The following is a 26113-nucleotide window of genomic DNA, read 5'->3' on the forward strand; positions in this document are numbered from 1 at the left end:
GAGCTGACAATCACTAAAGAGCTGACAGCCTCTGCACGGGCTCTCCAGCTAGCAGCCGAGGGAAGACACCGGGCCTCGGGAAGACGATCCTCCACGGGACCATCTCTCCAGACTGGTCACAGCTTCTTTGGTCAGAGCTACTGACCCCACACCATCTGCCATACCTGCCCTCCTGGCAGAGAGGGGTAGGGCAGTGAGGATTTAGGCTGCCGCATGTCTGCCTCCCAGTTATCTCCAGCTGCAAGCGGTGCTGATCTCACCAGTCACGCAGGGCTGGGTATCATGAGAACATGGTCAGGGAATCACCAGGCAGTGTTTGGGAGAGAGGCTGGTGATTCCATGCTGACCCAGTGCCCTGGCCCCGGGCAGGCACCACATGGAGGCTCCATCCCAGCCACCTGCAGCCATCGGGGCTCTCCTGGCCCTTGGCCTGAGCCCGTAAGCATGAGCCATAGGTGTCCTGGCCAGGCTCCATGAGGAGCTCACAGCAGCCTCCTGAGATTCCCTCTGTGGTACTAGTTGCGCATAGGTTAAGCCTTCGCTTTGTGCCCTACATAGTGGGAATGCAATTGGAAGGGAAGGTGCCAGCAAATAGCGACTTGCAGCTTTATGGGCATCTGCCGGTGCCCATCTGCATGCGAGAGGGCTGCGGGCTTGTGTTGGGGAATGTGTGAAAGGGGAATGCGTGGGGGAAGGCACAGGAATGTATTTTGGGGAGATGGGACTTCTTAACCTGTACATGTAGGACTATGTTTACGGAGTGTGCCAGCGCATACACACAGCCCTTTGAACAGCTGTAATTTCTAGATGGGGAGGTACGTGTTTGGGAGCATCGTGTGCTTTCCCTTCGTGAAAGCATGATTGCACGTAGGTGGTAGTGCCGGGGGGTGCGTTTGGAAAGTGGAGGAGTACATTTTGCCTCCCTTTGTGTGGGGGGCTGATATATTTGTCGGGGGGTTATTTTTCTTGCAGTCCTTGACAGGGAAGCGTGTCTGAAGCTGTCAGGAGTTTACGCTAAGCAGCCACTCTCTGGCTGTTGGACAGCAGGTCTAAAGTTTCAGTGTGTTTGTATTGGGCTGTCATGTTACAGGATTAGGGGTTGTCATGGTGGCTTCTGGGTGCATTGTAGGGGGTCTGATTAATCTCACTGTGCTTCTGTGGAGCAGCACCTCTGTGCTGGTGACAGGGAGGTGTGGGCTGAGCTGCCACGAGGGACTCCTGTGCAGTGGAGGAACCTCATCATTTGAGGTCTGAAGACATGGTCTGTTCGCTCTCCATGTGACTGGCCCCTCCTTCAACACAATGTAAAATCCGAGAGCCCATTTTGGAGGGAGCTTCACCTCCAGCAGTGTCCCCACAGTAACTCCTGTGGCATGTGTGACCAGCAAGTGTTTTATTGAGTGCTCTTCCTGAGCCCTGGAGTGCAGGGCAGGGTCTGCCTTGGCTCTGCTCTGGGGAAAGAGCCAGGCTGTGTGCTCGTGTCAGCCTTCCGTCCTTTAACCCTGCTTAGTCTGGGCATCTCTCAGAGGAATCAAAAATAAATAAAGAAATGAGACAACGCAGCTGCTTTAGAATAATTTTTTTGCTTTTATTTGGGATTGAGCCTTGTTAATTGTTGGTGCAATAATTATGCAAGTGACTCTGATAGAGACCATTTAGCTCAAGATTCTCTGTGACCTTGAAGTTAAGACCTTACCTTCTTCCTCTCTCCCCCCACCTTCTCTCACCCCGCCTTTACTAGCTGTCACATATGAATAAACTACATTAAAATAACAAACTCACACTAATTAGCTGATTGTGCTGGGAAGTATGAGAGCAGAATTTCCTGTGTGCAAGAGCAAGCAGGCAAAGGGGCCTGATCAGCCAGTACCAGCCCACAGCTATTTTCTCCATACCACTGTGACACACCAGTCTAGTTCTGGTGCTCCAGCACACACACTTGCCAGGGCTCCTGTCCTCCCTACTGGTTCTTTCAGGTGCATACTGGTTCTCTTCTCTGAGACTATGCACAGACTCTGTTAGGTGAATTCCTCACTGCCTGTAGGCTTGGGCTTGAGAAACTGTTGTCCCTGCTAGAGGTGCTTGGGTGCAGTCGCTGGCTGGTGTGGTTTTGGCACCCACTACATCTAGGATAGAGCTGGGGACCTAAAGTGGGTGGTGCTGCAGTCTGAAGGAGAGGGCAATCCGAACTTTTAACAAACTTGTATCCTGCCTCAGCCTGGAGCAAAGGTTGGTAGCATGCTCATCTGCCTGAGATGTTTGGGGCCTCTCAAGCCCAGTTCTGTCCCAGGGCAAGTAAGTGCCTCTTTCTTGTGGCCAGTGGCGTATTTTGGTCCCAGCAGGTTCAGAGGATGCTTCTCACTGAGCTCTTCTGGCTGGGCTTCCACTCAGAGCTTAGGAAGCACATAGTAGCTCCACCTTTCCAAGGATGACACTGGTCACGCCTGAAAGCCCATTGGGTTGGCACCATCCTTTTGCTGTTTGGGTTTAAGTTGTCAGATCCCACTAATGCCCTTGCTTACTTCTTTCTCCTCTTTCTTCCCAGCTGAAAGAACTATATGCACTGACGCAGCCTCAGGAAAACCCACGATGGCTGCCAAGCGCAAAGGCGGCCTGAAGCTAAATGCCATCTGTGCCAAGCTGAGCCGCCAGGTCGTCTTCGACCACGGGGGAGCTGAGCAGGCACGTGCAGACAAGGGGCCACAGCAGGAGAGCAGCAACAAGGACCTGCCCCAGCCTGGGACCAAGGAGTTGGGGACAGAGTTTTCAGATGGACTCAGCCGTGTGCAGAAGATCGAGGAGGACAAAAGGAGGGAGGTGATTGAGAAGTGGGTGAACGGGGAGTACAATGAGGAGCCCTTGCTGGGGCGAGCAGAGGGCAAGGAATGTAAGGGCACCGAGAGCGCAGAGGTGCCCCCCGAAGGGGTTTACATGGTGCAGCCCAAGGGCTGCAGCGATGAGGAAGATAATGGGGACGAGGCAGACGCTCTGAGGGGCTCGCAGGATGGTAACTTCTTGGATGACAGGGATTCAGATGGGCCAGCGAAGGACGATGCCTACCGGTCCTCCAGTGGCGAACCAGGCTCCAAGCTGGGGGCAGGAACCACCTCAGGTAAGCCCTCTGTCCCCTCCACTTCCTGATGCGGGGCAGCTTCAGAATTACATTTTCTGTGTCCATGCCAGGTCCTGCAGCACCTGGCAGCCAAGGGGAAGGGTGAGAGCCCTGATCCTCTTGCAGAGGCCTGTCATTTTGCTCTTGAGACCATATAGAGTTTGCCTCTGGCTTAGCCTCCCATTCCCAAGAAGGGTGGTGTGAGGGTAGATGTGGCTGGATAGCTGCTTCCAGACCACAAGTCCCTGGGTAGTGCAAATCTCACCCTCCAGACTCCTTCACACCACTCAGATGGCCATAGCTGTGGTGGGTGCTGGTTTCCTGGTCTTGTATTCCCATGAAGGGGAAGAGAAGCAGAGACAGCTTTTGAGACAAATCCCAGGTGGATTCTGCAAGGTGTCCACACACAGGCTGGCTGGGTTATCTAACCACACTCATGGCCACACGGGGCACCTTGATTAGTGGTTACTGACCATGGAAGCCCCGGGACGGGCTGGGGGAGGGCCAGGAACTCTGGCAGGGCTGCCCCTTCCCCGGCTCCCAAGGCCTGATGCCGAGCCCTGACCTGCGGGACCTCAGGTGAACCGAGCATGGCCCAGGACAGGACAGCCCCACCTGCGGGGCCGGGCCGGGCTGGGCCGGGCCGCACCTGGGCAGGATGGAAGCAGTCACTGGGATGAAGGTTCTGGAAGGAATGGCCACCGAGGTGTTCCTCCAGGGACTGGACTGGACCAGGGGGAGCCTGCGGGAGGATGCACCAAGCCAGGGCAAGGCTGGGATGGTCCCCAGAGAGCCCCTACAGAGCCACCCAACACCAAACATCGCCATTCCTTCTTGCTGCTTCATGGTCCCTCGGCCCGGTTGGAGGAGCTGAGGTGACGCTCGTGTCGTGGTGTTGCCTCCCCTCATGAGGGGCCCAGTCCTCGAGCTTTGCCCACCCTGAGCTCGGGATCAAGCTGGTGAAAATGCCCACTCCCAAACCTGTTTCCCCCACCATCTCGTGTGTTCTCCCTCCAGCTGTGTATTTCTTATTTTCAGATTGCTTCTGCTTTATTTTTGTGGTTCATTCAAAAGCTGAGTTCAACAAGAGATACTGGGGAAAGCCTAAGATGATTTTCTTACTCCCTTTCTGATACCCAGGTTTCCCCCAGATTGATTTGGGGGGGTTGTATGAGTGCTAAGCCTTGATAAAAGCTTTGGGTGAATTGAATTCTCTCCATTAGGGCAGAGCAGCTCCCACCCCATTTGTCACTCAGCTGGGCTGGATCTGTAATTGAAAGATCTTCCCTTAATCTGCTCCACCTGCACACACCCCTCCCCTGATCTCAGCACTTTGTGAATCCATCAAACTTTCCTCCTTTTGTGTGTGCGCATGTTTTCCTCCTCCTGTTAATAATGCAGCTGAAACTCATCTCCGTCTGTCCGTTCCCCTTCTGGAGAGGCACATTCTCTAGTCTTCACGAGTTCAGTGGCAGCGCACATAATTATGCATATAAGATATAAACAGAGCTGTTTAATTATCCTTCGCCACATCAGTGACAGAGTAATTAACAAACATTGCAAGATCAATGAGGGAAAGTGTGACCTTCAGTTTCCTTTGATAGGAAAGCCCTTGTCGTTCCCAGACACAAGGTGATTGTGCCTGGACTCTTGTTTTAGTTTGTTTTAATTCACACCACTCCACCCACCCCACCATTTGCAGCTTTTATTTGCTATGAAAACTAAAAAGAGGGGAACTTAAATGTAAAAAAAATGTTACCAAACTGGGGAAAATGAAAAGGAGATGAGGTTTCTCGCTGGGGTAGGAGATTTCAGTAAAATACCTTTGCAGGGCTGTATTGTCAAAGGATTATGCAAAAATAGGAAACTGTTGGGGGGGGGAGGGGCTGAAGCTTCATTTATGTCTAAGGCAGGTAATGGCACATGAGGGGTCCAGTTTACATACAGAGCCATGTGGGACTTGACTTGCAAACAGACGTGCTGCCACGTCTTGAACGTCTGCTTCAAGAACCTTGTTATAAATGTCATTTGCAACATTTCCCTGAAAGCACAAGAAACATCCCTTGCTTTGGAAAGGACAAAGTTATTTTCCTTTACTTTTTCTGTCAGTGTTCAGGAAATTAATTTTCAGCTGTTCATCACCAAGTCCTAAACACCCTGGTTATTGGGTGTGAGCTAAATTTATTCCAGTGAGATTTGGAACCTCTTCTGTCAAAAAGGAGGGATTTTTTTGTAGGAGTTGAGGGGTAGCAGGAGTCAGATGAAAGGAGAGGAATACAGCTCTGCCCTCCCAGTCGAAGTGGCCTTGGGGGAGTCATCGCAGAAACCTTGATTTGAAGATTCTGAGCACCAGTTGCTCCCTGTGAGAACAGAGGGTACAGAGCTGACAGTGCTGAGCAGCACTTAAAACTAAGCCCATACTTTTATCAGCTAGAAACTTGTGTGGAAAACAGGAGCCACACAGAAAACCAAATCCTACATGTAACGGGCTTTCTTGGTCAGTGGGAAAAGAAATGGTAATTATATGGGGATGAGAAGGGTTCCTGCTTCACAGGTGTGTCCACATATTGTCCACTTTCTGGGCATTCAGCTACTGCCCATGCCTTCCACCAGCACCACTTGTGGTCTGTTGCCAAATCCTGGCCAGCTTTGTGTCCTTCCAGGCTGACAGTAAGGCTTCTTGTGCATCAGGCAGAAGTTCACAGAGACTCAGTCAATGCTATTCAATCCTCATGCTTTGAAATAAGATGGAGTTTCTTTTCAAGCCTCCCCTTGGAAGGGGAGGACTGAGGAGTCAGTGCTCAGTCTTGCCCTGTGTGCCTCCTCCCTGGTCCACCTGGGAAGCACATTTAAGAGTCACAAAGCTGGTGTGTGTCAGGAGATGGGTGTCAGAAGCTGATCTGATAGTGCAGATATGTTTCTTCATTCATTCAGGCACCCTCTCTTGCTCACTGACTGGCCCGTGCTTCTCTGTGCACATTTATATATAGCAACGAGATTTCTCAGTGCAGTCTCTGACACAGATCCCTTTCCACAATCGCTCACTGACGCACACATACCCAGGGAGATTTTCCTACACATGTTCTCTACTTTGTCTGTTACACAGTGGGCTAAAGTAGTCAGTAGGAGCTTCCCCCTGTACGAGCTTTCAGATCTGCCTTTCTTTTCTTAGCTTCTTGGCTAAGTCTCTTGGAATATTCATTGGCCCTGTTTTCAACCCAGGAGGGTTTTCTCTTCCTAATTTCCTGGGGAGATTCCACTTAGGAGAGTGTACATGCCAAGTGCCAGTTTCTTGCTCATCATGCTGTATCCCCAAGTCTATGAGTTTTCCCTCCCAAGCAGAATAAAGGACAGAGCCCTGTCTGGGATGTCCCATCCCCCAGTATTCAGACCTTGCACTCCATTTGGGCTGTTTTGCTTTTCCTTCCATATATAGTGTGCTGCTGCGGGCTATTTTTAGCACCTTTTTTGCTAGCTTCGGATCCTTTGTGATATGATAGCTGCTCTGAGACACACAGATCTCTGCTCTTTGGCAATGCCCACAAATGGAGAGTAGCGGCAAGGGGAGAGGGAGCCCTTTTATTATCACACAGGAAAGGAGAGGAAAATGCTGGGCAGAGAAGGGAGAGGAAAACACAGGGATAATGCTTCCTGTGGCTTCCAGGACTCCACACAGGGATGTGTTTCCCAGCTGTTGTCCTGCTTCATTTTTGTCTGTTTGTGGATACAAGGAGGGTTTTCTGTCGATTAGGTAATATTAATTACCTCTTCACCGTTGTCTGAAAGCGTATGCGAAGTGAGGTGACTGAGTCTCACACTATCCTTCTGGTGAGCCAGCTCCCTGCTGTAAGGTGCCTCCACTGGAGGAGCCTCTGACCTTCATGTTAGGTGCCTGAGCAATTAAGTGCAGGTTGTCTTAACTTCAGGGGATGTGCTGGGCTCATGCTGGGTTCATGCTGGATGAGTAGAGCTGCACTTGCTGGCAGTGAGCAGTGAGAACTGGCCAGGACTTTGTCTCAGATGTGGGTGAGGAAAGACTGAGCAGCACCGGCAAAGCTGTTGGTCAGGGAAGGGTGTTGTGATCATTTGGAACCAAATCTGAGCAAAGGAAAAGCAGAATTCAAGATGGGTTTGGGGATTAAATCCATGACAATGAAACCTGAACTCGGACTTCACAAAGCTCAAAAGAAGTTCTGAACCACCCCCCACCCTTTCCTGTAGGCTTGGATTTCGCATCTAACTGTTTACACCAGTTGAGGCATAGCCACATGGTACCAAAGACTGGACTCATAGGCTTTCAGGGCAGTGGTTAAAGCTAGCAAAAATCACATTTAATAGTTTAATTTCATATCACATCCTCAATGTGGTATTCTTTTTCCCCTTGCAGCTTGACACAGGCTGGCTAGAGTTTTTCTGTGCAGTGCTTGGAAATCAGGGCATTATGAGGGAAGCTGGGGGTTGTTTTACAGGTCCAAAAAGAAAGGAAATGCAGAACAGGGAAAGCAGATTTAACAAAAACAGGAAATTGTTAGACCCAGTAGGGATTTCATGGGTTCATTCTTTTTTGTTGGGTCATACACTGAAATGGAAGTGGGGAAAAGAAAAAAAAAGAGGTGAAGAGGAGAACTGCTTTAAAGCAGAATGAAATTTTTTAATATGCTGTATGTGAAAGATAAAGTTGTCCTTCAGGCAAGTCTTGTTACTGGGACCCAGTGGGGAATGGCTCTGCATTTAACATCCTGTAAGATTTGTACCGGCCCATGAGGTTGTGCTGCACTCTGAGCCTGACACTACAGCAGCATTGCCACCCATTCTGTAACTAACGGGGTGTTTATTCTGGAGTCAGGCATCCCAAATCCCATGCAGAATGCTGGGCTTAAGTGCCTGGAACTGGAAGGTCATTTTGGGCTAAACCAGATCCCAGCAGGTGTGGCTTTGTCCTTCGCCTTGCAGGCTCCAGGTGTGTTCTTCACATTGCCTTCCCCCAGAACCCCGTACACAGGGAACCAGCGCAGCAGCACTTGTGCTGCAGTGAAACAGCTATTCCAGGCAATCCTGGAGCAGGAATGTGACCTTCATGGTCTTGCCCATTTAGTGCCCATCACAGGCAGTCTTTTCCTCCATAGAGTCCTGTGAAAACTGATTTGTGGGAGCTGATGGCTATTGAACTTCGACTGTGCTCATTGACAGGCTCTTGTGTGCGCGGAAATGCTCTCACGTACGTGCCTGCCTCTGCAAGTGGCATCACTGGCTGTCAGATCCCCCGCATCTTAGGGATCTTTTGGATCTGCTGACCTGTTCTGTGGCAGTGTCTCGGTGCCTTCCTTTTCCACTGTGTTTCAAGGCAGTGTTGCTTTGTTTGGAGTGGGACCCCATGCCCAGAACTTCCCTTCTGCTGCCAGTGTACCTCCGTGTGCTGGCTGCCTGGAAAGGAGTGTGCTTGCCCATTAAGCCAGAGCGAGTGTTTAGTAAAGATGACGAGGGAGGTTTGAAAGACTCCTGCACACAGTAAATCTTTGCTCTGCAGGAGAAAGCAAGAGGGAGAGGAGGAGGAGCGTTGTGTCAGACTGAAGCCTAAATGAGGCCAAGCCAGAACGTCAGAGCAGTCTTTATTTCCTCCTTTACACTGATATTGGGTGACCTCCAGGTGTGTGTTCTTCCCATCCTGGTGGCCTGTGAAACTGCCTGAGGGAGTAGGGGAGGGAAGAAGGGAGGGACAGACCCAAGGAAGGACAGCTTTTGCTTATTCTTCCTCCCTGTAATCAGGCTCTGTTAGACTAACCCCTTCCTGCCCCTTCCCCAACCCATGCTCCGGAGCACTGGCTTTCTCCCCCTCCTTGGAGCCCACATCAGGACAACAGCTTCCTCTCCTCAGTCCAAATCCTGATGGAGAAAAGGCTGTTCCTTACCTGTTTTTCGCCTGTGTGGACTTTCCCCTTTCCTGGTGTTACTGGAAGCTGTTCCTGGCTCCTTGGGAGGCTGCCTGTAAGTTTCCACAGCATTCACTGGACTGTGGCCCTTTTCCGCATGGCGAGTAGTAGCTGTCCAGTCATAGGGATGGAGAAGGGAGAGAGCAAACTGAGTGAACCCTTACAGAATTGACAGGGAAGGGAAGGACTGCAACAGTGATGGGGAGCTGTCCTGTCTTTGTCTTGCCTTCTCCACTCTTTCCCCTACTCCTCTTTGCCAAGTTTCTCATGTAGACAGCCTTTGCTTCTCTTCCCCTGCCTTGATTCATCTCCACCTCTGCTGCTCTCCTCCTCCCTGCACTATTCTGTTCTGCCCTCCTCCTGCTCTACCCCATACATTGCCTTGCCCGTCTCCCTTTACCCATTTCAGACTATGCTGTCCTGCCTGCTCTCAGCCTTGCTTGCTCTTCACCAACACACGTAGCATTTTTGCGTGGGTTTTCCCTCTTACACATGCTGCCATCTATCCTCTGTGCATCTCCTCCCATATATAAACATACACAAGGACAGATCTGTACAAACCTCGGCGTATTGGCATTGGTCTCACTTCCAGTAAAATTACTTTTTCTTCATATTAGACCAAGGCAAGAGTGCAGAGACATTTATGAAACTTTGTTTAATGTACTGAAAAGCCATCGGCTAGAACATTTAGGAAATTGATTTTCCTGGCATTGATGAACTCTTTTTATTTTACCCCAGTATTAATTACTTTTTTTTTTAAACAAATTAATTTAAGAGTCATAAAACCTAACAAGTGAGCCAAACGTCAGTAGATCATGTTCCCCTCTCCCCTTCCTCCCCCCGCCCCCCTGCTTCTAGTGCTGGTATGGGAGGAGAAAAAAAATCAGTGCCTTGTGTGACTCTCTCCTCTGGTTTCTCTGCAGGGGAAGCTTCATCACTGCGGGATTACGCCGCCACCACCATGAACGAGTTCCTGGGCATGTTCGGCTACGACGACCAGAACATGCGGGATGAGCTGGCCCGCAAGATCAGCTTCGACAAGCTGAACGCTGCTACCTCAGAGGCCACTGCAACTGTTGCCTCTCTCCCCGGCGAAGATGCCATGAGCAAACGAGCCCGCTTCTCCAAGTACGAGGAGTACATCCGCAAACTGAAAGCTGGAGAGCAACTCTCATGGCCCATGCACTTGGCCAAATCTGAGGAGCTGGGCTCCAAGCTGGGCAAAGAACCTTCCTCAGTGCTGGCACAGCCCATTCGGGTGCCAGGTCCAGACGCCTCCATGCTGACGGAGACCAAAGCCACTATCCTGCCACTGCCCTCTCCCAGCAGTTCTCAGATGCAGGGCCTGATGTCACGGGCCTCCAAATATGACTTCTTCATTCAAAAGCTGAAGACGGGTGAGAGCATCAGGCCACAAAATGGCAACACTTACAAGAAGGCCTCCAAGTATGACCTAGAAAACGTCAAGTACTTGCACCTTTTCAAGCCTGGGGAGGGAAACCCAGATATGGGAGGAGCCATTGCCTTCAAGACAGGCAAGGTAGGCCGGCCTTCCAAGTACGATGTGAGGAACATTCAGAAGCTTACTCCAGTAAAAGCTCCAGTCCCCAGCCTGGCCCCTGCTTCCCTCACCAGTACCCCCAGCAGCACCCCTGTGGCCGGGCCAGAGCAGTCCATCTCATTGCCGTTCAACACTCCTGAGTACCTGAAATCAACTTTCTCCAAGACGGACTCCATCACAACTGGAACAGTCTCTACAGTAAAGTAAGTGTCCTCCCACTTTTCTTGTCTTTGTATTAGTGGGGGATCATACCAGAAGTCTGTGTGCGGTTCAGTGGGAAATCCAAGTTCTTGCGGTGATAAATACTGCACTGTTCATGGGACGGTTCTCTTTGCTCTCTGTTGAAGTGTCTGCTCCTCTTTTACACCTTAATCTCTGTTTATCTGATCTGCACTAAGGCTGTGACCTGCCATCAGCAGTCATAGCCGTGAATCTGGAGTTCAATAGCTCCTGAGTTCATATGTTAAAATGAAAGAGGAGGGAACGTGGGGCTGTCAGCACTCTTAAGGTCAAGGCTGGAACAACTTTATTTTCTTCTCCCTCTGGTTTCCCAGGCATCTGGATGTATATGTAGGAGAACCTGATTCTTGTTTCCATTTAACTCAAAGGCATGACTCTTCTGACTTTACTATTAGCAAGAGGGGGCTTTTTGCTTGTCCCAGAACTCAGAAGATGTTTTGGTGCCTAATTCCCATCAATTTCCATAGGAGTTAGGCATATACCTACTTCTGTGGGGCCAGGCCTGTGTCTTCTCAATTTGCTTGCACAAACAGAGGTGATTCAATTACCCCTCAGACTGGGCAAACTCATTAGCCCAATTACCACTAATAGCCTCCTGCACATGCATTGCCAGCAGTCTCTGCAGTGATGCCATTGACTGAATGGAGGTATCTGAAGGCCTTGCCAAACCTTGGATTATTTTTTAATGTGACTTCCAGAGGTGGGAGCTGTAGAAGAGATACATGTGTATGTCAGGCTGCAGCAGGGAGGAGGGGAGAGACTTCTTTGCTTTCATGTCATGGTTTGGATTTACTTGTTTCTCTCTGTGAACCTGGGGCTGTTGTGCGGTGTGAATCCCATGGGGTCATTTCTAGTAAGTCCAGGGCCTTCTGTCCTGCCCTCTATGCCATCATACCTACCCTACTGCTTGGTCCTCTGGTGCAGAAAAAGGCTGTTTTGTGTTTGGTATGTGGACCTAGGACACCCTGGGCTAAATCCTTGCTTGAATGCTCTTTGCAGTCCCAGCAAAGTCTGCATCACCCATTTTCCCTGTTTCCCCACATGGAAGGCAGAGCCATGTAATGGTACCTGTCTTCCACGTGAAATGGTTGTTTATCAACTGCCTGCAGACAAACTGAGAGCTCCATGGGAAAGGGCAGAGTATTATTAACATCTGCATCTGCTCAGGATGTTCAGGGTCTGCTCGGGGTCCTGCTCAGAATGAACCTGTACGTGCCCCAGATGACAGGCAGGGACTCGTATTACTTAAAAACACAGTGTTGTAAATACTCCTGTAGGCTCAGTGCCTTGTTGTGATGGGTGACTTGGTCCGAGACTCTGTGCCCAAAGTGTCTTCAGAACACTCACCTGCCTGGGGTTCAGTCGCCATCGTAGAGCTGTGCCTGAAGGCACAAGCAAGATAAGCAGGCCTTATATCTGCTGTGGTGTTGCACTGGGATCCCAGTTTGCTTTCCTTTCTCTTGCATATTTCCTGCCTCTTGCCAGATGTGGGTTTGCCAGCACAATGGTGATCCTTCCTCTGGCCACAGGACTTCCTCAACCAGGGCATCATGATGGGGCTGCAGCTGGAATGGAGGATGACCAGGACCTTCAACCTGGCACTTCCCGTGTCCTGATCACACACTGCAGTACAGAATGGGCTCTGGTCCCTTCTCCTTCAGTCTACTCACTCGATACAGGCTTCCATGGTAAAAGACAGCAGCCCGTTAATTGTGCTGGTGAAGGAAGTGCTGACTGCAGTATCTGGGCCGTGGCTTCCCATTCCCAGTCCCCACTAGGTTCAATAACCTGACAGGAATTACCCTTCACTCTCACACATCTGCACATACACCCTTGCCATGGGTTTAAACTTTCTTACATCAAGTGCCATTAACTTGCCCTGAACTTGTCTACCTTCAAGTGAACTCTGTGCAAAAGTGTCCTTGTTTAAACCGGGGTGCAGAGCTGTCAGGGGGAGGAGTGGAGGTTGGGCACAGACAAAGAACACAAAGAAGATGGTGTGCAGCCTGTCTGGGGATGCATTGGGGTGGCCCTATCTCTTGGGTAGGCTGGAGTCTGGCCCTGCATCTCATTTTCCCTCTTCCTGAACTCACTAAGGATGTTATTTTTGTCTGCTTCCTAATGATGTAAAATAATCCAGGCTTATCCCCAGGTTGGGGTGTTTTTCTCATTGATTAAAATACATAATCTGTCTGTTGGAGTTTTGGGGTATCTGTGAAACAAAGAGGCATTTGAAGCCCCATCCAGGGGCTGGAGCCACTGTTCCAGTGCAGCTGGCCACAGGGAAATGGGCAGTAGCTCACAACGTGGCTGGCACAGAGACTCTTCTCCTGCAGCTGAGCCAGGGGCAGAGTTTCCGTGCATACAAGGGCAGCACTGCCAGGTGACTCAGAGAGGTGTTTGTTTGCAAACAACTTTCTTGTTTACTTTTTTGTATAGGCGTTTTTATTTTTTTCTGTAGAAACAGGTTTTGTGGTTGGTCTCAGTTTCTCCTACAAGCTGCTCTGAATCCTGCAAAGAGGGAACATGCAGGAAGGGTGGTAGGCAGCCTGTATATTTCCCTAGGAAAAGAAGGTATGGGATTTGAAGAGCAAAGGGGAGGGAATTTAAACTTACGGGTGTCTTTGCTGGTACCCTTCCCTGGGCCCTCTCTCCTGATCTGTCAGCAGTGTGTGAGAGAAACAAGAAGTGTACGCTGTGCCCTGTTCCTGTTAACCAGCTCTGCCCTGTGTGTCTCTCATTAGGAATGGATTACCCACTGACAAACCAGCCGTCAGCGAAGACGTAAATATTTACCAGAAGTATATTGCCAGGTAGGCAAAACTTTTGACTTTTCTGGAGAGAGGGCTGGGAGTAAGAAGGTGGAGTGGTGGTGGGAGAGACGAGGTCTCGTCTGGATCAAGTGTTTAAACCAGACTTGGGCACTTCCATTTCCCATGGCATCTGTACTTGCTCTGTCCCCCTGCTTGGGAGAGCAGTAGCTGTGAGAGGTATACAGTCACGCCAAGAACATGCTTAGCTCCCTGGAGTTGTTAGACTTTGTGACAGATAGTGGAAAAATGCTTCACTGAAGAAGCCCAGGATTTAAATGGGAGTTCTGCCTCTTGACTGTTGTTTTTTCTGTCCACTGCCTTTTTCCTCTACCATGTCCGGTGTCTGCAGGAGGCAAGCAGAGAATATCTCACATCTGAGAATCTAGGCTGGAGAAATTCACAAGTGACTGGAGTTCAGGCATCTCTTGGCATCAACATGGGATGTTTTATCCTAGAAAATTTTTGCAGCTCATTTGTCTGAGAAACCGTCACTGAATCAGGTGCAGAGTAGGGCACCTTATCACAGCTGTGGGCATGCTTAGGTCAGGACAACGATGCTGAGAGGGAGCCCAAGGCTGTTGTGGTGGGTGTAATGCCACAAGAGCCAGAGGGACAGAGGAGATGATTGCATACCACCTGCCTGGTTAAGAGCTCATGGTATAAAGAAAGGGTCCATCAGGCTTTGCCCCCAGCCAGTTGAATCCTCCATCTGTACTGTGAGAAAGCTCCCAACAAAAGGCCCTTGTATCCAGTCAGACACGAGGCAGGGAAGCAAGCAAACACTTCTCTCCAGGGAAAGAACTAGAGGGTTTGCTCCCACCAGCATTTGGGCACTTATTAATGAGAGGGGAAGGGAATGTGCACTGTGCTTTCCCACCTTACCAGAGCCCACAGGGAGTCTCCTTGTGGGAGACAGTCAGCTGCTAGGAAGGTGAAGGGAACATTTTGGCAGGGAAAAAGAGTGGGAATGGCACTCTCCTAGCTCAAGAGTGGAACGAGAGGTGACTCAATTTCCTCTCTTTTGCACAAATCGCAGATGTAGGAGAAGGGGGCAGAAGACCCCATGGGAAGAGAGGACAGTTGCACCACCACAGGCAGCTCCTCAAGCAGCAATGCCTCAAGTGCATGTGGAAATTCACTGCCTCGGGGGAGAGTACAGTAGTAGAGTGTATAGAATATAGGAAGGAGAGCAGGGGTTTAAACCACTCTCTGCATGGGGCAGAAGGAGCAGCATCCTTTTGTTTCTGAGATTGCAGGAATTGCAGGGGCTGCAGTGGGAGAGGAGGTAGCACCTTTCTGTCCCGCATTCCCCTCTCAAGAAGAGAACTGTGTAAACACTTCAGCCACATCCACTGCTTGCAGAGCTCTGCAAGCCCCTTCCCCTGGGTCAGGCAGGTAGCTGAGGGAGGTTTGTGAACTACCTCAGGGACACCACATCCTGCTTAAAAGGCTCCGCAAGCCACCCGTTGGCAGCACAGCCATTTCCCTTCAATTTACACACATTTTTAAAAACAGTTTAAAGCCTTAAAATCAAGGGGTGGGGGGAGAAGAGACACAACACTCTTATGTCTGTACTGCATAATTAGCTTAATGAGTTTGCCAAAGCCACTGCCAAAAGCTGCCCAGGGATAATCCATTCTCTCACACAACAAAACAAAACCTCTTACTTAGCTAGTTTGGGTTGGGTTGTTTTTCCCCCTCCTCCTCCGTGTATATTTATAATAAAAAAAAAAGACCACAGAAAAAATTATTATTATTATTATTAGTGCCTCAGCAGATGGTGCTTCTGGCAGCACTTGCTTAAATATTTATTTCTGTGTGAGTTTCCCCCCCCCCTTGTAATTGGGGTGGGTTTTTTTTTTCTTCTTTCACATCATCGTTACAGAGTAATGAGTCTGTAAACACTCTCTAAGCATGCTGACTTCTTTATTTATTATTTTTATTATTATTTATTTATCAACTCTTGCCAGATCAAGACTAGTTCTTTCTGGCCGAAAAAAAGAAAGTGAACCGATTAATGTAAAGGAAGAGGGAGTGGGTTGTTCTTGTGCAAATGAATCTATGTGTCTGTATTGACAATTTAGGAGTTTGGATTTGTATATCAGTGTGTCTGTGAGTTTCCTTGTTTCAGGTGTGTGTGTTTCTGTCTGTTCACGTGCATGGAAATTGTGGGTACGTTCATGTAAATTCAAGGGGGTGTTGATGTACTGTAGAGTCTGTGCATGTAAATGTGCGCGTGTGTATGCGTGTAAGTAAATGTGTGGTGTGTAAGCTTTCCTGTTATGAAAAACCTAAACAGATGCTGTGCTTTAAAAATTAATAGCTTTGAACTGTTTCAAGTGTCAGAAGAAACACAGGATAATATAACCCTTTAGAAGCCCAACCTTGCACACTGAAGGAGCAGAATTTCCCCTTTGTGCTGGGTTTGCCACTTTGCTCCTTCCCCCAGCACATGGTTTGGTGGAACACTTGTCTGTCCCTTCCTGTGCTGCAGACACCACACAAACCTTTCCATGGCACATGGAAAGGAGGGTAGGAGTTGGAAGTGCTGGAGTGCTTGTTTAGCTGTTGTTTTTAAAACTGAGCCCATGTGTTATTCCTGCTAGGATGCTTCAAGTAACTCATCTCCTGGAGTCTGATCTCTTTGGTGTCTGGCCCTTCTTTTACTCGAGTTGGTATCTCTAATCATTTTGCAGCCTCATTTTGGATAATATTTTCAACTGCTTTGTATTTGTCGGCAAGGTCTATATCTTCCTCTTCTCTCTGCCTGGTCTGCACCACCCAGTTCTCAGCCCTGCACAGCCCTTTGCTCTTTCTTCCCTATCACATCAGTGGAATAGAGAGGAAACTTCGCACAGGGCAGTTTCTTTCCTCGAAGAGCTGCTGGTGGTGCTGCTGACATAAAGCCCTGGACTAGCAGGACCAGTTGGTTACATGTGCTGTGGAGCCACATGTCCCTGGTCAGCGTCATGGTGGCTCTGGCGGCTGCCCTGGACAAGCCTAGCAGTTGCCCAGGCGTTGAGCAGGAATCTCTTCCTCTGCTCTCAGTTCCACACCTTTGTTTGTGCAGCCAGCCCTGCTGTTTGCCTTGTGGTTTGTTTCTTCTCTGCTGCTGAGGTTTGTTCCAGTTTCTCAATCACCTGTTCTGACGTGATCCTGATTTCCTGCAGTATTTCTTCTCCTTCCCCAGGGAAAGGCATGTCTGCTCCTGGCATCTGTCCCTGTCTCCCTTTGTGAATGCTGAGGCAAAGAAGTCATTTAATTTTTTAGCAATGTCTATCTTTTCTGTCAATTAAGTCCCCTTTCCATCTCCTAAAGGCCCTGCTGTCTCCACAGTTGGCCTCCTCTTCCTTACTGTGCTTCAGAAATGGCTTATTTAGTATTGCTTTTCATCCAGACCTTTTCTGTCCTGTAACCTCACGTTACCTCACCTTACAATGATCCATAATCTTCCCTGCTCCTGCCCCTTCCCCTGCCCCATTCCTCGATTGCCCCAGGACACCCTCACTCCTCTCATTTTCCTTTTTTATCTGTTGCCCTTCCTCATTTCTTTCCCATGCCCTTTATCATATGCACTCCTGCTGTGTTTAGCACTTAAGTGACGTGAGGAACCTTTGAGGAACCTTTGAGCAGATGGTACTTTATCTTTGAATGTTTCCCCTCTGAGTCCCTTTCTCTCCACTGCTTTTCCCTTTCAGGCTCTTCTAGGGTCCTTTAGAGTATACACGAGGGAGTTCATTGCACTGATTACCCCATTACTAGATCATCCCCTTGTGCCAGTTCCTGGTGTGTCTGTCAGTCAGTAAATTCTGCATACTGACTGTATGTAGGTATTACATGGCATTTCTGTCTTTCTGGTGTTTTTTGCCACCCTGTATGTCAGGAGTTTTCAAATTTGCTATGCGCAACTTTTCTGATGTCCTACTAGATGGGCTTACACTTAAAATTCAGAATCCTTATTTGCCCAACATGTATGTGTCTCCTTCTGTCATGGGAGGTTTCTGAAACTTGCTGCTGTGGTATCTAAACTCTGTTCTAGAACTGTGTGGTGTTTAGTTCAAGGAACCCTCCTTCCTTCTGCTTCCCCAAGTAAACAACTTAGATAACAGAGACGAATTTCAAGGGGAAAGACAGATTAGGGATGTACAAGACCTGAGTGATCCGGCTCAAGAAGCACCTTTAAATAGTGCCAAATAAGCAAGGGAAGGCAAGAGGGTCACCATCCTTGGAGAGGATAACGGAGGTGGGGTTTAATTCCATAAACGTGTGAGTTGAAGGCAGGAACAGCACTTAGTTCATTTGTACCTTGCTTACAGGCACTGCTGCCAGGACAGTGGTTTATTCTCTCTCCCTCTCCTGTTTGCAGGTTCTCTGGCAGTCAGCACTGTGGACACATACACTGCGCGTACCAGTACAGAGAACATTACCACTGCCTTGACCCAGAGTGCAACTACCAGGTAGAGCAATGCCCAAACCTTACCAGCACGAGCATACAGGGGTGAACGTGTGTCCTCCTGTGCTTTCCTCCCACATGCATGCACACGCCTTTTCAGTTTGCTGCTCTGAAAGAGGACAAGATATGTTCTGAATTTAACACAACTTTATTTTGCTCCCATTTAACTCAATCTAATACCATTTAACCAAACTCAGACCGCTACAACGAGGAGCCAAATATAGATCAGCTCAAGTCAGTGGGAACTACTCCACATTTGTATCAGTGAAACACCAAGAGCGTAAATCGTGCTGCGTTACAAACTGTGCCTGAAACTAGGGAATGCTGATCTGTTAGTCTGTCTCTTTCCCTCCTGCTGCCTGAGTGACTTTGTAGCAGCAGTATCTGCAACAAAACACCCAGTAAGACCAGCAGCAGTGCGGGATTTGTGGGGAAGGCGCGGGGGTAGGAGCAATGCTGTAATCGCTGGGAGAATTGCCAGGGCATCCACGTCAAGCCAGCAGGTCACGTGCTGTGTTTGTTTACCCTTATCCCAGGTCCGGGAGTTTGACACTGGCATTTCTGTGGTCAGGCTGATGGCGTGAGCGGGAATCCCAGAGTTTGCCTCTGCCGTGCACCAGACACAACTTCAGCCCTGCCCTAGGAGACCTTTTGGTCTCACGGGATGAGTCTGGCCACAGCAGAGGAAGTTCATCTGGAGCTGCTGGGCTTGGCTGTGGGTTTCTATTGATCAAAGGAGAGTTTCTCTCCGGGATGCACGTACTGGTCCTTCTAGCCCAGCATCGAGTAATCAAGATGAGTCTATCCCAACTGTGACACAGATATCCCTGCACCAGAAAGAGAGAAACACAAAGGATGGAAAAACAGAAAAACCTATTATTGTGATTGGCCTCATGATTATTTCCTGAGGAGTCTGGAAGCTACTTGCAAAGGAGCTGTCTGGTCTCGCAGGGAATAAGGATTTAGGCTGCTTTTTAAAATGCAAATTATTTTATGGCTGAGATATATTTTAGAATAAGTAACGCTCTGTAATAAGTGGGCACAAATTAACAATGATTGGCAATAGCAATCCTGTATGTATGCCCTGGGAAATCATACCTCCAGCCTCCAAGGGATTTCTGTTGAAATCTATATCCATATATTCCTGTGCCAATACCAAGAAGATTGATCAGGATTGATATTATAGGAGGAAAGAGTGGAAGCGACAATCATTTGTTTCCTATGAGGCAGACTAGAAAAGTTGTTAAACATTAGAATACAGGCCTTTTCAATTACTGCTCAAAATAAATGGATATTGATTTCTTTTTTTAAAAATCAGATTTACTTTCTCACCTTCAGTGGTAAATATTGATGTCTGTGGGAAATAGAAATAAAAAGCCTCATTTTAAAGGCACTTAGCCTGCTCTGACAGTGGGGTACCCCTTCATTGCTTCAAGCAGGTAGAGGATGAAAAGGATACTCTGGTCATACAGATTTAGCTCTGAGCTCTATTTTTTTCTGTAGAAAAGTATCTTTCTCTGTGACTTCAAGAAGGTTTTGTGTCCCTGTTTTCCTAATAAGACCATCCTACCTTCTAGGGGACGCAAGAGACTTAGAACGGGAAGACAGTGTAAAAGAACAAAGGGTTTTTCCCAGTTTCTAGTCCAACACGAATGTGGCAGCCAGTGTCTTGCTAACCACTACAGTGAGTGACTTGGAAGCTTGGATTACTTGTTTGTAGGCTGTTCGGTTCACTGGTTTGCTTTCTAACTATAGCACTTCTTGAGATAGTAGCAGCTAAAATTATGTTGGAAGAACTGCAGTCTTAAAGCTGCAGGGAGCAGATTCTGGGCATCACCCCAGTGTCATGTTTACTCTAGAACTTTTCATGTGTATTTACTTTGCCTTTACCAAGAAGATACATGCACACAATTCCTCTTTAGTCTGATTCTCTTGGGGTGATTACTGCCAAGCTTTCAACTCCTGGTCCCATAAGTTTGTTAACAACAACAAAAGACACCCACCCTGCCCCCAGGATTACTCACCCACTGGCATCACGTGTGTCTCACTGTCTGTCTCTGTATCTCTGCAGAGATTCACTAGTAAACAGGATGTGATTCGGCATTACAACATGCACAAGAAACGTGATAACTCCCTGCAGCATGGCTTCATGCGCTTCAGCCCCCTGGACGACTGCAGCGTGTACTACCACGGCTGCCACCTGAACGGGAAGAGCACTCACTACCACTGCATGCAGGTAACAGCAGCCCAGGAGCCTCTGTGTGAGCCAGGTCCTTTCTGGGGTGGTCTGGCAGGATTCTGAGGTCTGGCCACCCAGCGCTCCCTTGTCATAGAGCATTGGGCTGTCCTAAGGGACAGCAGAGGGACGACATTCATAGCCTGTCTTGCTCACTTCTGATTCAGGAACCTTGTTGACAAGTCTATGCCCTGTCCTCACTGCACTTGTCCTGCCAAGTGTTGGGAATGGCAAAGGCACACCCCATTCTCAGTTTTAGGAAGCCTTGTCCATGCAGTGAGGCAAAGCAGGTCTCAAGGTTTTCTCACAGTCTTGGACTTGTTCAAGTAAGTCCCATTCTCAGAGACTCAGAGACTTCTTTAATGCCACCGCACTGTCTCTACTCAAATCTAATCTTTCCCTCCCTTGAAACTAGACTTTCTTGTGGCACATCTGCCCTTTAGCACTGGGTTAATTTCCTCCATAATCAATTTCTAAAGTAATTAAACCTTAATGTCACATATCTACACTTAACACCCCTGGTTCTCCATGTCCTTCGCCAGTGGCACTCGTGTGTGGTGTAGGCTGGCCATGTTTCAGGGGCAGCCAAGCAGCTGGAGCTGCTGCACAGATGTCATTGTGATGCCTTTACTGTTTTAGACATGAACACGCCACATTGTTTGGGTCTTACCCTGATCATTCCTCAGGTTCAAGGGTTTGACGTGTACTTGTTTTGGTAGAATTGTGGCCTAAACCATTGCCCTGAGAAGGTGCTGCAGTTACAAACAGAGTGATCAGCCAAGCCTTGGTGACAGATTTTCTGGTCTGAAAAGTCAGGCTCACTTCCTGACCTGTCCCAGCAGTTCAAAGCCCCAGTTAAAGTCACAAGGCCTTAATCACATGCTTAAATGCTTTGCTAGGATAGACTTCAGCGTATGTTTAACTTGAAGTCAGGTAAGCTTTTTGAAGTCAATGGGACTTAAGCACATACTTAAATGTTAGGCATGCACTCAAGTTCTGTCCTGAATAGGGGCTGGTTGAAGAATGTGCTTACAGCATTTGATAAATTGGGAACTTCATGTGTCTTTCTCTCAAGGACATTTTCTGTTACGCTTCCATAATATTGGTTGTTTAGTTTCTTCAGTTGAGCAGGGTGGGATTTGTTTGATTTTTTTAGAGTACGAGGAGTGTTTCACAGCTTTAAGTCACTCCGAGTTCAAATAGAGACCCTCGCTTACACAACTATATATGGCTAATTCCATCCTGTGCCCACCGTCTCCCAGTAAAGTAATGCCCATGTAAGCAGTGTCTTACAGGAAAGGTGTCAGAATATAAACTCCCAATTAAAGAAAATACTGCTTAAATGGCAGAATTTGTGCCATCCGTCACATGGGGGTTTTTTTCTTTATGTCCATAATTGGTGTGGATAAAATTCAGTTAGTTGTTTATATAAACTGACATTTTTTTAGGCTTTCGCACCAAGAGCTGCATTGCAAATTATTCCTAAGGACGCTTTTGTTTAATTCTTTTTTTTAATGCCATGCAGGGCCTGTCTTTTTTCAAGGTGTCAGTGTGGAGAGAGAGAGGCTCTTTTATATTGGAAATAGCTGGAGATCCTTTTTATTTTTTTCCTTGGGTATTTGTCATGGGTTTTGTTATTGCCTGTTTGAATCAACCTGGGCTGAACTAAGGGGTGGTGTTTTCCTTCTCTTCATTTCTGAGATGGTGCAGGCATTGGCACATGTTGTGCTAGAAGAAAAGAAAAAAATCCTCCCTCAGCAGGGCTGAGGACGTTTTCAGATTCCAGTGGGTTTTTACTCAATATGGCAAAGTTGCCCCGCTTTACCCAGAGGAAAGCAGGTTTTCAGCATTCCATCCTCGTCACACCATTCTCATTCGCTGCACCAGTTTAAAATTATTGAAGTAGGAGTCTTGAACAGTGACAGGGAAAAAAAGTCACCAGTTTGCTAAAATCAGCTGAACATGGGGTTTAAGGTTTGCTAGAATGAAACTGTTTATTACAAGCTCAAAAGATCGGTTGGCCTCATGTTGCACCAGCATGCCTTACCTCCCAGAAGGACTAAAGAAGTAAATAACTTATTCCCACTCAATTTTGTATTCCCTAAATAGATGAAATCCTACTTTGTTCTGTGTCACTCCAAGATAACAAAAAGCAACAGCATTTGTTAGTGTTCTGCTCTCTTTAAGAGCAGGAACCCTACTAACTGCTTCCCCAAGCAGGCATGATTATCTTGAGCTGGTGTTTTATCCCTCTGATCCTCCCTTTTTTTCTTGCTGTTTCATGCCCAGAGAGTTGGTTTGGGTTAGGTTTTTGTTTCTTTCCACAACTGCTCTATGCTCTATCAGTCTTTAGATTGGGAATTAAAGTGATGACTTAAAACCCCTAGGAGAAGCACACAAATGGAACTATTAAATATACGTGTGCTGCTCATGTATTTATTGCTGCTGGTAATAATGTCAGGCTGTTAAAGTGCTGTGCTGATGACTCCTCTTTGGGCCTGGGGTAGGTGGGTTGTAACAAGGTCTATACAAGCACCTCTGATGTGATGACCCATGAGAACTTTCACAAGAAGAACACGCAGCTCATCAACGACGGGTTCCAGCGGTTCCGTGCCACGGAGGACTGCGGCACTGTGGAATGCCAGTTCTACGGGCAGAAAACCACTCACTTCCATTGCAGGTGAGACAGCAGGGAAGGAGAGGAGTCCTGCCTCAGAGCTGTGTGGTCTGTTTGCCTCCTTCTGCCAAGTCATAATTTCAGGAGTATGCACAGGGACTTGATTTGCCCTGCTGTGACCTTCTCAGTACTGCTCCTGAGAGGGCTCATATACTAGGGCAGACATGATTTCCAGGATCATACCACAGACCACTCTGAAGGCAGGAGTATGATCTGAGGAGACGATACCCACTAGAAAATAGAGCCTAGAATCATTTGGGAAAGAGATCACAGTGCTCTTCAGAGCGCAACTGAAGTAGGCCATTAATACACTGCTAATGGCACTTCCATGGTAGGGTTCTCTCCAGCCAGCTGATCCCTTTTGGGGCCAGACTCAGCCTTCTGTACACAACTGCTCTTCTTATGTTCTCAGGAAGAGTAGGAAAGCACAGTTTGTACCTTAGTCCCCTTTACCTGCTGTTTTCTTGGAAGTTTTAGTGGAGGGTGCCTGTATTCCCATGTTCCTGTGACTGTTCTGCAGAGTAGAGTGAGCTTCCCAGCTCTCCCACATGGCAGCATATCTGCTTGCCTGGGTGTCCCAGGTTAACCCACAGACAACTCCTCAGCCCCTCTGTAGCTGGGGCAGTTGTCTCATTCTGACCCCAGTCCTTGTCCTAGAGGGAGGCAGGACACAGCAGCTCTGCCTACACAGCCAACCACCCTCTTCTCGATGTCCTTGCAGGAGACCTGGGTGTACATTCACCTTCAAGAACAAGTGTGACATTGAGAAGCACAAGAGCTACCACATCAAAGATGATGCCTATGCCAAGGATGGCTTCAAGAAGTTCTACAAGTACGAGGAATGCAAGTATGAGGGCTGTGTCTACAGCAAGGCCACCAACCACTTCCATTGCATAAGGGCAGGCTGTGGCTTCACCTTCACCTCCACCAGCCAGATGACTTCCCATAAACGCAAACACGAGCGCCGGCACATCCGGAGCTCAGGAGTGTTGGGCCTGCCTGCCTCACTCCTGGGCTCCAAGGATAACGAGCAAGAGGAGTCCAGTAACGATGACCTTATTGACTTCTCTGCCATGAGCTCCAAGAACTCCAGCCTGAGTGCCTCCCCAACCAGTCAACAGTCTTCCGTTTCTCTCATCGTCCCAGCTGTACCCTCCTCTGCGGCTGAGCTTGCTTCCTCACAGGCCACCAAGTCTGCCAACAGCATGACACCAGCCACAAAGATCTCTGGCCTGCTTTCCCAGGCTCTTCCCAGCAATATACCCTTGGCCCTGGCACTCTCCAACTCAGCCCTTCCTGGAACAGCTGGATCCTTCTTTCCCATCATCCCTAGTCGGGTCTCTACACCACTTCCTGCCAGCTCGGCTAATCTGATGACTGCTGGTTCTTCTGGCACCAATCCAACATCATCTGCTCCTACAGATTCCTCATCCCAGGCAGTTTCAGGATCTGGTGATCCAGTGGCTACTTCTTCTCCTGCTCCAGCAGCCTCTATAATGGAAAGGATCTCTGCTAGCAAGGGATTAATCTCTCCTATGATGGCCAGGCTGGCAGCAGCTGCACTCAAGCCCTCTGTGGCACTTGAAGCAGGTGAGTTACCTCATCAGTTGTGATAGCGGTGGGAGGCAGAGCAGTGCCTGATGACTTGGAGGAGAGTGAATGAGAAGCCACCCAGTTGTCCATGGGACTGCAGTTGGGGAGGGGGTAGTAAAAGGAAATAAATGGGAGAATAAATTTGGTTTTATCTAATTAACCCTTATAGAGGGCAGTCTTGGCATGGTTTTCTGTGGAACCTGGCTATACCCACATGGCCAGAAGAGAGGCAAGAAACATCTTTGCCCATGAAAGGAGTAGGCTCTTACCAGAGCTGAAGAGTGTTGCCATGTGTAATTGTCTATAGGCTGAAAAGAGAGAGGCACTGTATTGCAAATGGAAATGAAAAAAAAATACTTTAGCCAGTACTTGCAGACTCTACTTAGACTGTATCGAGCTTTAGCTGGGCCTGGTGTTGAAGGTCCTGTAGCCCATGGCCAGTTGTTTTCTGAGCTGGGGAGCTGTTCTGTGCTTCAGCTTTGTTGTCCCAGCTGTGGGTTTGGGGATAGTGTTGGTACAGTCTACAAATGGGACCTTCCTTTTGGTCAGTTCCTGCAAGCTGTGTTCCCCTCTCCCTGCGCTACCTGAGGGGTAAAAGATGGGAAGTCCCCTGGGGCAGCCCAGAGCTCTTCCTGCTGCCACCTAGACCCGAGGCAGGTCATGGCTCAATCCCAGCCCTGACAGATGGATGTGGAGTTCCCATGACAGCACAGGGAACCTCCCCAGTCTGCTGAGCATCAGCTCATGGTGGGCAGCAAGGGGCCGTGAAGGGGAGGCTGTGCCTGGCAGCACCCCAAGGCACTGGGCTGTCCCCAGGCTCCTTCCTGGGGTGTGGAAAGCCCAGAGCCCATGGGACTGGGAGCACTTGCTGATGGCCTCATCTTCCCAAGAGCAAACGGGGGAGTAGAAGGAAGTGATCTGATTAAAGAGGGAGGGGAACTTTCACATACTTTTAAAATTATTGTTTGAAAAATTGTTTCCTAAAGCAGAGAAAGGTCATTGAGGGAACTATTTTCCTTTATTTTTTAATAAAATGCCACTTGCTGTCTGAGAAGCAGCTCGCCGTCAGCTGTACTGCCGGAGGGTAAATTAATATTTTAGTCACTTGGGGATTGTGGAAAAAAGCTCTGCAGACATGTTCCTGTCAGCAACTTTTTTCCCCTCCTTTTTTCTTTGCTGTTTTTCCTAATTTTTTTTTCTTTAATTTGTTCTCCTTCCTGCCTCCCCCACCCCTTCCTCTTTTCCTCTCTTCCTTCAATCTGAATTCTTCTTCCATGGGCTCGGCACTAAACCTCCTCCCTAAAAAGAAGCACTCCCCCTTTTTGTGGGGACACGGAGAAGGCAGTGGCAGGAGGTCGCGCAGTTTGAAGCGGTCCCGTTGCTGTCACCTTCGATAGTCCCGGCAGGGCAGATGCTCCTGCTGGGCAGGCGCAGTGTCGGGCCAGCGCTGTCTCTACGGCAACGCTGGGATTGGGGACGAGGAAGGGGGCTTGACTAG

General features: G+C 48.6%; 1 protein-coding gene across 8 annotated transcripts in view; it reads left to right on the plus strand.

Moving 5' to 3' along the window:
• CASZ1 (castor zinc finger 1) overlaps positions 1 to 26113 on the plus strand; it is a 198403-nt gene that overhangs the window by 148381 nt on the left and 23909 nt on the right. For all 8 annotated transcript variants that reach the window (XM_048326118.1, XM_048326120.1, XM_048326117.1 and 5 more), the window contains 7 exons: positions 2546 to 3112; positions 9966 to 10806; positions 13588 to 13656; positions 18023 to 18113; positions 20181 to 20345; positions 22853 to 23025; positions 23744 to 24612. In XM_048326118.1, coding sequence (XP_048182075.1) covers positions 2546 to 3112; positions 9966 to 10806; positions 13588 to 13656; positions 18023 to 18113; positions 20181 to 20345; positions 22853 to 23025; positions 23744 to 24612 — 2775 coding nt within the window. The remainder of the gene's footprint in view (positions 1 to 2545; positions 3113 to 9965; positions 10807 to 13587; positions 13657 to 18022; positions 18114 to 20180; positions 20346 to 22852; positions 23026 to 23743; positions 24613 to 26113) is intronic.

The sequence above is a fragment of the Corvus hawaiiensis genome, chromosome 22, assembly GCF_020740725.1.
Source record: "Corvus hawaiiensis isolate bCorHaw1 chromosome 22, bCorHaw1.pri.cur, whole genome shotgun sequence".
Lineage (NCBI taxonomy): Eukaryota > Metazoa > Chordata > Aves > Passeriformes > Corvidae > Corvus > Corvus hawaiiensis.